General features: G+C 42.4%; 1 protein-coding gene and 1 pseudogene across 1 annotated transcript; both read left to right on the top strand.

Moving 5' to 3' along the window:
• The first annotated feature begins 299 nt into the window (after positions 1–299).
• LOC110632147 (mediator of RNA polymerase II transcription subunit 4-like) lies at positions 300–7494 on the top strand (annotated as a pseudogene).
• Positions 7495–9199: 1705 nt separating this feature from the next.
• On the top strand, positions 9200–11444 carry LOC110633808 (60S ribosomal protein L4). The gene is made up of 2 exons (XM_021782580.2): positions 9200–10382; positions 11126–11444. Exons 1-2 carry the CDS (start codon positions 9267–9269, stop codon positions 11237–11239), a joined length of 1230 nt encoding a protein of 409 aa, XP_021638272.2. The 5' UTR covers positions 9200–9266; the 3' UTR covers positions 11240–11444.
• The last annotated feature ends 556 nt before the right edge of the window (positions 11445–12000 follow it).

Below are 12000 nucleotides of genomic sequence, written 5' to 3'. Positions count from 1 at the left end.
TTTCACATTCTCCGAGTAAAGATGGTTACAAAAGTTGATTATGTTCTATTAATTATCACGACCTTATTTGACAAAGAAAAAAAAATTATCACGACCTTGTCATTTTAGCCCAGAAATTATGACGTGGAGTGCCTTCAAGGAATTCCACTAATGTAGCACGAGCTACAGAGTAAACCACGTGTTGTCTGTTGGCTAAATTTTTATAAATAAATAAATAAATAATTAATCTCAAGCTCTATTAATGTCCGATCATATTCCATTTGGATTTGGGGTGTCCATCCTAATTACGGAGAGGAAAAATGCTTTAACAACAAATAGTACAATCTCCAGCAGGGCTAGGTCTTATAAATCCAAACTCACATTCTCTTCAAAACACTCCCCCTCCCAAATTCCCTTCCTCATCCTTTCAACTGCCATCACCCCACTACCATCAACGACAGTAGCATCCTCCAAATACCTTCGCCGCCACATCCACAGCTCTCCTCCCTCTTCTCCCTCCTCTCTGTGGAGCTCAGTCTCTTCTTCTCCAGATGGCCTCCTTAGCTTCCAAGTTATTCGAAGTCTCCCCCTATAAATCCCTTCGGCACTCCACCGTCCGTGGATCGCTACCTACATTCCTCTCCTCATTGACTCAATCAAGGCCTTCGTCTCCACTCGAATCTAATCCTTCCTTCGCTAAAGAAATTCTCTCTATTTTTACTTCCCTCCAGACCCAACTCTTCGGAGCAGTGTGTCACAGGTCAAGACTTTCAGCTTGCCTAGTGAGGCACTTGCCTGGCAGATTTCCCCAACGCTAAAGACAAGTAAGCCAATTCCAGCAAAGAACTCAAGCACACCCACACTCACACTTGGAATGCACAAAGGGAAATAAATTGGGCCAAAGAGAACTATATTCTGAGAAATTAGAATGTGTGTACAAGAGAGATATATAAGAACTCTTTTAGGGACTCTTAGTAGCTCACACCACTCAAGATGTTATTTACAAGCCTAGACAACAAGTATTTATAGGCAGCAGCATCTCTTCAACTTGTGGTGCAGATTTCTTTCCTCCCAATTCCTCAAAATTACTACAAGGCTTCCCTAGCAAGCTGCGTTGGATAATCAGGAGAAATGGAGAGAATTCTGGAACCTTTCAGCTTCCTTGCAAGCTACCAGCCCGAAATGAGGTTTGATTGGCCCAAACTCCTTCCAGCAAGCCAACTACAGCCCATCATTAGCCAGCCAATTGCCCAACTCATCCAGCCTACTGCCTAAAATTTTCTAGCAGGCTCTAGCATGCCCTATAGCCATCCACAAGGCTCTAGAAATTTTCACAAGTTTGCACCTGCACCACCTGACTTGTTTGGGCATTTTTGGGCTGTTTGGCACGTCTACCACCTGGGGGCTTACAATCTCCCCCACCAGATCCCTTAACGCCCTCGTCAAGCTTTTCTTTCCTGTGAACCTCGATTGCCTTCTTGAATTGCTACAAATCAGCTTCCTTTTCCCAATTTGCCTCAGTATCGAGCAGCCCCTTCCATTTGATCAGAAATTCTGTGTAGTTGGGGACTCCTCGCTGGCGCACCACCCATTCTGCCAAAATCTCCCTAATTTCCTGGTCAAATGAGGTTACAACCATGGGAGTGGCTCACTGAGATTTTCCTCGATCTGGATCCTCCTTGTCTGTGTAGTAAGGCTTTAAGAAGCTTACATGGAAGACCGGATGTATCTTCAGTTATGGGGGCAGCTCCACCCGGTAGGATACCTTCCCAACCTTTTGAGTGATAGGAAAGGGTCCCTCATACCTTCTTATCAACCCCTGGTGCACTGATCTGTAGGCCTTGAACTGCCGAGAGGGTAGTTTGATCAAACCAAGGTCACCCACTTGGAATTTCAAGGGCCTCCTCCTCATATCTGCCCACTTTTTCATTTCTTGGAGGCCTTGTCTAGGTAGACCCTTGCTTCATCGAGCTGCTTTCCCCATCCCTTAGCCCATTTATAGGCTGAAGGACTTACCCCAGTGTAACCCGCAGCAACAGCATGAGGTGCCAACGGTTGTTGGCTTGTGGCAATTTCAAATGGACTCTGCTGGGTGGATTCGCTCCTTTGTAGGTTGTAGAAGAATTGGGCTACATCTAGCAGCTTCGCCCAATCCTTTTGATTGGCACTCACAAAGTGCCGTAGGAATAATTCTAGCAACCCATTCACCCGTTCTATCTGCCCATCAGTTTACGGGTGGAAAGAGGTAGAAAAGTGCAAGTCCGACCCCATGAGCTTGAACAACTCCCTCCAGAACTTTCCTGTGAAACGGGGGTCACGGTCACTGATTATACTCCTAGGGAGGGCCCAATATTTCACAACATGCTTGAAAAACAAGCGGGCAGCTTCATCAGCGGTGCAATCTTGTGGGGTAACAATGAACATTTCATACTTCGATAGCCTATCTACTACCACCATAATGGAACCACAGCAGTCTGACTTAGGAAGGGCATAAATAAAGTCAATGGTAACACTGTCCCATGGGTGTTCAGGTGTCGGTAGGGGCTCCAACAATCTAGCGGGCAGTTTTTATTCCACCTTATCTTGCTGGCAGATAAGGCAGGTGCACATATAGCCTTCCACATCCTCTTCCATCCTAGGCCAGTAGTAGGATTTGCTGATAAGAGCCATTGTTCTCTAGATGCCTGGATGGCCAGCCCACATGGAGTAATAGCACTCCTTAAGCAATTCTTTCCACAAATTTCCCCACCAAAGAATGAAGAGGCAGTTGCCAATGGTATAGATCAGCCCATCCTGCTCCCAAAACAGCCGAGTCTTCCCTTCCTTAGCTAGCCCAAGCAAATTTTTAGCAAATGAATCATGGGCCATTCCTTCCTTCACACGCTCCAGCAGGTCGCTAGAGGCACTAGTGATGGAGTGAAATTCTGCCTTGTGACTCAACGCATCAGCCACTACGTTGGCCCTGCCCGGTTTTTACTCCATCACGTAGTCAAATTCTGTCAAGAAATCCTGCCACCGAGCTTGCTTAGGAGAGAGCTTTTTCTGATTTTGGAAGTAGCTTGTAGCCACATTATCAGTTTTGATGAGAAATCGGCTCCCAAGCAAATAATGCCTCCATACTCGTAGGCAATGGATAATGGCAATCATCTCTTTGTCGTGCACTGGGTATCTCTGCTCCGTATCATTTAGCTTCTGGCTCTTAAAAGCAATGGGGTGCTTTTCCTACATCAACACCCCACCAATGGCAAATTCAGAAGCATCGGTTTGGACTTCGAAGGGCTTCGAGAAATCAGGTAGCACCAGCACTGGTTCCTCCATAACTGCTTGCTTAAGATCTTTAAATGCATGCTGGCACACAGCGTCCCACATCCAAGGGACATTTTTCTTAAGCAAGTTTGTCAAAGGAGTAGCCCTCTTGGAGTTTCCTTGGATAAATCGTCTGTAGTAATTAACCAAGACGAGGAAAGAACGTAAACCAGATACATTGGAAGGAGGCTCCCAATCGAAAATAGCACGTACCTTGGCTATGTCCATGCTAATGGTTCCTCCAGCAATACGGTGGCCCAATAACATCACTTCTGGTTGTGCAAATGAGCATTTCTCCTTCTTGACATATAGCTTATTTTCACGTAGGACTTGGAACACCTTCCTCAAATGCTGGATGTGGTCCTCCAAGCTTTCACTATAAACCTCAATGTCATCCAAACATACCACCATAAACTTGTTCAGGAATGGGTGGAAGATTTTGTTCATGAGAGTGTAAAATGTTGCTAGCGCGTTTGTCAGCCCAAAGGGCATGACCAGAAATTCGTAGGAGCCATAACGAGTCACACAAGTAGTATTGGACTCATCCCCTTCAGCAATCCAGACTTGCCAATAGCCCAACCTTAAGTCCAGCTTTGAAAACCATCATGCTTTGCCCAACCGATCAAACAGCTCATCCACCAAAGGAATCGGGTATTTATTTTTCACAGTTACCTTGTTCAGCTCCCGATAGTCTATGCACATGCGAAGGCTGCCATCATGTTTCTTCTGGAATAGCACAGGGGCACAGTAAGGGGCCTTGGAGGGGCGGATGAAACCTGCCTCCAGTAGCTCTTTTAACTGCTTTCGCAATTCCTCCAATTCTAGAGGAGCCATCCGATAGGGAACCATCGCTGGAGGTTTGGCACCTTCTTCCTTGTAGGCTACCGGAAATGTTTCCTCCCCTTTCTTGACTCCCTTGGCTACTTGCATGGCTGAGAGAACTTCCCCTTGCACGAGCTGTCATTCCATAGCCACTGTATAATCTTGGCCAGCACTCCTAAATGTCATGCACCCATCCTCAGTCAACGAGAAGGGCAGGACTCTCTCCATGAAATCCAGCCCGATGACCAGCTGAAAATCCTTCAAAGGCACCACGCTCAAATCAACGGTGCCTACCCAATTTCCAAGCTGTAGGGGCACACCATGAGCAACACCGAAAAGAGGTTTGGCAGGCTGGTCTACTGCCTTCATGCATCCAGGCTCCTTGGCCACCTTTAGGCCTAACCTAGTAGCTTCCTCCACTGAAACAAGGTTTTGATTTGCCCCACTGTCCAGCAACACCTTGGTGTCCACACCATTCACCTTTGTTCCCACGAAAAGCAAGGCCTTCCTTGGCTGGAGTTTGGGAATTGGCCTAGCCTTGGTAGTCTCTCCCATGGCTACCTTAGCTTGCACAGCATTCAGCACCCGTAACGTCCCCAATTGCGCTGCCTCCCTTTGTTGGGGCGTCCCCTCAGAGGCGATGCAATGGCATTCAGCTTGGCCCGATTGGGGCATTCTTACACCCAATGAGGTCCACCACAGAGAAAGTAGTCATTCTTTGGCTTGGACCGATCCTTGCTACTTCCTTCCCCCTACTGCTTCTCCTTTGGCTTAAAAGACTTGGCTGCCTTGTGGGGCTTGTCTCCCCCACCTTTGCCATAGTTACCCTTCTTTTTCTTTTCTTTCTTGGCCTGTCCCTTAGAGAATTCCACCAATTATTCTGCCACAGCAATTGCACTAGCAAGGTCTTGGACACCCTGTGCTTCGGCTCTTATTCTGCCCACGCTGTAACCCATCAAGAAAATATAGCAAGCGGCTTTTATCGAGCATGTCGGGAATCTCCAGCATAATGGAGGAATACTCCCAAATGTAATCTTTAAGAGACCCCGTATGCTTCAACCCACGCAGCTTCTTCATTGCAACTTCTTCAGCATTTTCGGGGTAGAATTGCTTCTTTAGTTCCCCCTTAAATGCCTCCCAAGTGTAGATTTCTACTAGTCCTCTCTCCATCTCGGCATGATGACGTCTCCACTAAAGGATAACATTATATTCAAGGTAGAGAGTAGTAGTTTTGATTTTGGCAGAATCATCAACAACATTCAAGGCATCCAAATATTGCTCAACAAGCCAAATAAAATTATCAAGTTCTTTAGCATCTCTCTTACCTCTAAATTTTGGTGGTTCCGGGACTTTAATTTTCAGGGCAACGCTGGCTGTAGTGACTCCAGCAGATACAACAGCCTTGCACACAGCCACATCTTCCTTCAGAGATGAAATTTCAGCAGTAATAGCACCACGAAACTCCTCCATAGACTTGTTGACAGAATCGATGAAGGAATTCAATACACCTTGTATAGCCTCCTCGAGCTCCTGTTTCATGGCCTCCTGCGAGTTAAGAGTGTCCATGATATCCCCCACGACCAACTCCAGCTTGGCTAGCCTTGTTTCGAAGGCTTCTACCAAATCCAAAGCAACTACAGCCCCCATGGACGACTCCTTCAACCTGGCTCACCTCTTTGGCTGCACACGGGCTTCCTCTCGCCCTCTTTCCTCTTGCACCTCCGAGAGGTTACTTGCTTCAGCGTCTCTACTTGTTATGGTTACAAATCCCCTTGATTGCAATCTTGGCTCTGATACCACATGTCACAGGTCAAGACTTTCAGCTTGCCTAGTGAGGCACGTGCCTGGCAGATTTCCCCAATGCCAAAGATAAGTAAGCCAATTCCAGCAAAGAACTCAAACACACCCATACTCACACTTGGAATGCACAAGGGAAATAAATTGGGCCAAAGAGAACTATATTCTGTACAATTAGAATGTGTATACAAAAGAGGAATATATAAGAACTCTATTAGGGACTCTTAGTAGCTCACACCACTCAAGATGTTATTTACAAGCCTAGGCAATAAGTATTTATAGGCAGCAGCACCTCTTTAACTTGTGGTGCAGATTTCTTCCCTCCCAATTCCTTAAAATTGCTGCAAGGCTTCTCCAGCAAGCTGCCTTGGATAAATAGAAGAAATGGAGAGAATTTCTGGAACCTTCCAGCCTCCTTGCAAGCTGCCAGCCCGAAATGAGGTTTGATTGGCCCAAACTCCTTCCAGCAAGCCAACTACAGCCCATCATCAAGCACCAATTGCCCAACTCATCCACCCTACTGCCCAAAATTTTCTAGTAGGCTCTAACATGCCCTACAGCCATCCACAAGGCTCTATAAATTTTTGCAAGTTTGCACTTGCGCCACCTGACTTGCTTGGGCATTTTTGGGCTGTTTGGCACATCTACCACTTGGGGGCTTACAGGTGGCTAAGCTCTAGGAAATCCTCGACCTTCAAAATGCCAAACAAAGACTCGCCTGGGATATCAAATCCAAAGATTCTGTGCTCCTAAACTTCACCAATAAGCTCAAAGAAGCCGAAGGAGTCCTAGATATCATTGTTGATGATTACTCTTATTATCGTCGTCCCAAACGGGCAAAATTAAAATCTTTAGAGGGTGACGATGTGAGCAATACCACTGTTGCCTCTCAGCTCCAGTTATTGGATATTTTATCTTATGCTCACCGAATTAGTTTCACCACTTTTGCGCTGCCAGATTTTAGTGTTGGGCAAGCTCCGCTTCGTGGGGCGCTTCCTCCTGCTCCGCAAGAAGAGCAAATGCGAGCTTCTCCGTTGTACGCTTTTGCTGACCTTGATGTGGGATTGCCTAAAAAGGTTGAAACTAAGGAGAAAACCATTGAGGCAATCATTGAGCTTCCCCCACCATCACAACCAACGGAGACAAATCTGCTCGCCAATTTGGTTGCCATTCAGGGTTTGTTTCCTCCTAATATCACAGTTCCTGGGTGGAAGCCTGGGATGTCAGTGGTTTTGCCAACAGATTTACCCCCTCCACCACCAGGATGGAAGCTTGGGAGCCCATTGCCTCCAATAGAGTCTCTTCCTGTGCCTAGGATGGTGGAGCAACAATTGTAGCCAGTTGCTCCTCAGGGATTGCATAAGCCACCTGAGACAATATAGGTTCGACATGTACAGATTGATATTCTTGATCAGGATGATGATAGTAGCAATTATAGTAGTGACGATGGAAACTCTAATGATGAAGATTGGGAGGATGATGGTATGGATTAATTTGTCGTACGAAATGCTCCAGATAATTATGTTACTGCTTACAAAAGAATGAAATTTCACAGTTACATTTGATGTCTAAGCGAGGTGGAATTGTTATTACCCCGTTTTCTACCTACACTACAAATGGCAAATAATATTACTTTTACCATTTTTTTACATCCTTGTCTATTTCATGTGTTGAATTATAATTATAAGTGAACTGTAGAAAGTCCTTGGTTTCCATAAAAAAGCTATGAATGTGAATTTTCAACACCTGGGACAAACAAGAAACTAGAATTCTCTGTTTCTGCTTCATGCCATCCATGTACCTTAGTCATAAAGTTATGGGAATTTGGTTGTGGACAAGCAAATGGATATTTAGGATTCGTTTTACTGAGTTTGTGTTAAAAGTTAATGCTTAGTTAACTATTTCCATGCACGCTGTAAAATTTCTTGAAATTTATCATCCTTTATTACTTCTACGGATTTGTACCGCTGACTCTACATTGTTGGATTGTCTTTTTGCTTCTAACAATATTGCAACAGCGCATGGGGAAAAATTTTGGCTTTGATATTAGGTGAATGAGTGTGACTAGGCTAGCCCTTTCTTAAGTTCCAAAATAGCCAAAGCAATGGCCAATACTTATGTTAGAAACTTTTCTTGAATGATTTATATGCATTGTGAGGTTTGTCTATCCCCTTGAACAATGAAGTTTAATTGGTGATGAAGACATCATGAAGTTCAAGAAAATAAAGTTTCAGAAACTTAGGAGTTATAGTTTAGATTTTGCTTAGGATATATTTTGGACATTTTTAAGCAGTTGTTAGTCTTTATAATGTAGGTTATTCAACTAAGTTAGCTGCTAATCGAGTACTTTACAACTTTAGGATTACTGAGTATGGTAATAGCATTTCAGAATTCCTCAAATGGGATGAACTGGATAACCAATTTAGGGAAAAGTATAAAAAAGACATATGCAGTTTCTCATTTTAAAATGTAAAAGATCATATCCTCCATTAGTATTAATGGCTCTCATACCATTACTCATTAGGAGAGTCTTATTATGATAAAATTAACAAAATTCATGCAAGCCATCAATTAGGTCTTTCCCAAGGTCAAGAACAAGATAACGTCCTTTTGTTTTACTAATTTTATCTTAATAATGAATCATATTAAAATAATAATAATAAATAATAATAATAATAATAATAAAAGAAAATTCAAATAATAATATGGTGATTAACTTCAAAACTCCATATACATCAAGTGCAAGAAAATTAAATAATTTTTTTACTTAATTATTATAATAGGATTTTTAAAAAATGAAAATCCACTTATATTGATAAGTGACGCATTATAAAAAAGAAATATTCATTGAAAGATTTGTTAAATATAGGTTAACTATTATTCTAATTTCCACTTTTAAATTTTGTCAAAAAATTTAATATATTAAATTGTTCAATCATCAATGTTTGAATTATTTTCTTGCATATTTTTTATAATTTAAATTTTATATAAATATGAGTTATTCATTATAAAGAATTTATTATTATTATTATTATTATTATTATCATTAAATGATAAGGTCATAATAATCTTAATTATATTATAAATTGTAATACGAAGATTATATCAAATTTTATCATTAAAATTCATTATTAAGCTTTCTTGGAAAACCTTTCGCAAGTAATGCTACTCCTGCTCTATCCATCCAGGAACGGAACTACTCATACACCAATAAGAAACACTTACACGTGTTACCAAACACCCCTCATTTATTGAACCCTAAAATTCTATTATAAGTAATCGCAAAGCTTTTTAGTAACATTTCCCTAACAAAAACCCTACTATTTTCAACCCCACTTACACACACAGGCACACAGAGCACGATGGCCGCTGCCGCCGCTGCCCGTCCTCTGGTCAACGTGCAGTCTCTTCTATCTCTCAATGAGATGGCCACGGATTCTGCCAGTACATTGGCTCTTCCTGACGTGATGAAGGCTTCGATCCGGCCTGATATTGTGAACTTCGTCCACGCCAATATTTCCAAGAACAGCCGCCAACCCTACGCTGTGTCCAAGCGCGCTGGTCACCAGACCTCCGCCGAGTCTTGGGGTACAGGACGTGCCGTTTCCCGTATCCCTCGTGTCCCTGGTGGTGGTACTCACCGTGCTGGCCAGGGTGCTTTCGGTAACATGTGTCGTGGTGGGCGCATGTTTGCTCCTACTAAAATCTGGCGCCGCTGGCACCGTAAGATCAATGTGAATCAGAAGAGATATGCTGTGGTTTCTGCTATTGCTGCCTCTGCTATTCCCTCTCTGGTGATGGCTCGTGGGCATAGGGTGGAATCTGTCCCTGAAATGCCCCTGGTCATCAGCGATTCTGCAGAGAGCGTTGAGAAAACTTCAGCTGCGATCAAGGTGTTAAAGGAGATCGGTGCTTATCCTGACGCTGAGAAGGCCAAGGACAGCCACGCGATCCGGCCAGGAAAGGGTAAGATGAGGAACCGCCGGTACATATCTCGCAAGGGACCACTGATTGTGTACGGAACTGAAGGAGCCAAGTTGGTCAAGGCTTTCAGGAACATTCCAGGCGTTGAGGTGGCCAACGTGGATCGTCTCAATCTCTTGAAGCTAGCTCCTGGTGGCCATCTAGGTCGTTTTGTTATCTGGACCAAGTCTGCTTTCGAGAAGCTGGACTCTATCTACGGGTCATTTGAGAAGTCATCTGAGAAGAAGAAAGGTTATGTGCTGCCTAGGGCCAAGATGGTGAATGCTGACCTTGCTAGAATCATCAACTCTGATGAGGTGCAGTCCGTAGTGAAGCCGATCAAGAAGGAGGTTAAGAGGGCTCCATTGAAGAAGAATCCTCTCAAGAATTTGAACGTTATGCTGAAACTAAACCCTTATGCCAAGACTGCTAGGAGGATGTCTCTTTTAGCTGAAGCCCAGCGCGTCAAGGCTAAGAAGGAGAAGCTAGACAAGAAGAGGAAGACTGTTACAAAGGTTTATCATCTCTCTTTCTATCCTATTATTTTGGGTTTATGGCTTTTTTTCCTATTGTTATGCAATTCTTTTATTGTTTTTTACGTCCATATTATTTGTGCATTTTGATTGTTTATGAAATCAGTAATATGAGCTTTAGTGTGGAAATTGTAAAATTTTTTATTGTGTATTCTCTTGACACTTTGTTCTGTCCATGCTATGTTATATCGTTTGTTTTGTTCATGCTATTTCTCGGTTTGATTATTAAATGGGGTGGTATGGTCTTTTGTGTGGAAATTGTAAAATGTTTTATCCTGTATTCTCTTGAAGTTTTGTTCTGCAATGTTGCAATATTTAGGATTTATGTTGTTTGTTAGGTTCATGCTATTTGCGCTTTTTTATTATGAAATTGGTAACTTTTATCTTTTGTGTGGAAATTGTAGTACGGCTTGTCCATCCTACATCCTCTCCTGCAATTTTTTTAGTCTTTGTACTGTTGCAAGTTTTAGGATTGGTTTAGTGAGAATAGTGATTGTCTCTGTTATGATAACTATTTGATTTGTGTGTTTTCTTGTTGACGTTTCCTAAATTTGTGTTCGGTTTCTTGATGTATTTGGTGTATTTCATTTCTATTTATCTTGCATTTTTGTTGAAGCATAGTTGTGGATATATATGTCCTGTGATTACAAGTGCCCTAATCCATTGTGTTATATTTGTTTGCTTGATAATTAATTTTGTCTTCATTTCCTCTATGAACCTATCAGGAGGAGGCAGCTGCAATCAAGTCTGCAGGCAAGGCATGGTATCACACAATGATTTCAGATAGCGACTACACTGAGTTTGAGAACTTCTCTAAATGGCTCAGTGTTACCCAGTAATCTAGTTTCTCTTCGTTTCAAATTCTCGTGGACTAGATTTTTTTTTTTTTTACCTGTTTTTTTAACGAGATTTTGTTATCTGTTTTGTTAAATTTATTTTGCTATTGGACATGTATGAGAATGTGTTGCGATTGGACATCTGTGATCTGTCATATGTTTGGTTGGTCCAAAGAAAGTTCATAATACACTTTGGCTAGTTCAAGAATTTTATAGTATTGATATTAAATATTCTAGCATTAGTAGTATTGTTGACTTGTATGCTTTGGACGGTTTGCATGGGTGAGTGTTTCTTTTGGAATGATCATTGGTGAATCAACTATCAGTCTTAAAAATTCACACAAAGAAATGATATGGATCATTCATTTGTTTGTAATTTTAGTGTAGATTTAATTAACGATTGCAATTCAAGAATTTCGAATTAAGTGATTAATTTATATAGCAAATGAAAGTGGAATGTGTTTTGAGACTTGAGAGGTGACAATGTGGTTAGCCTTTTGAATTTTGACTAGCAAAAGTGGAGTGGAATGTGTTTGAGACTTGAGAGGTGACAATGTGGTTAGCCTTCTGAATTTTGACTAGCAAAAGTGGTAGTATGATTCCTGCAGCTCCCAATTCGCTGGGTAGTGGGAGCAACAATCACAAAATGGGTAACAAAAGGAGGTGATGGTGAAGCAAGTAGCCTTGGCGTGTGTACATCCATACTTGGATTGTCTCAGTTCTAAATGATATTCTTCTGTCTGCAGCAAGTTTTAGGCTTTAAC

This window comes from Hevea brasiliensis, chromosome 5 (assembly GCF_030052815.1).
Source record: "Hevea brasiliensis isolate MT/VB/25A 57/8 chromosome 5, ASM3005281v1, whole genome shotgun sequence".
Classification (NCBI taxonomy): Eukaryota; Viridiplantae; Streptophyta; class Magnoliopsida; order Malpighiales; family Euphorbiaceae; genus Hevea; species Hevea brasiliensis.
This window is presented reverse-complemented; position numbering and strand designations above follow the sequence as displayed.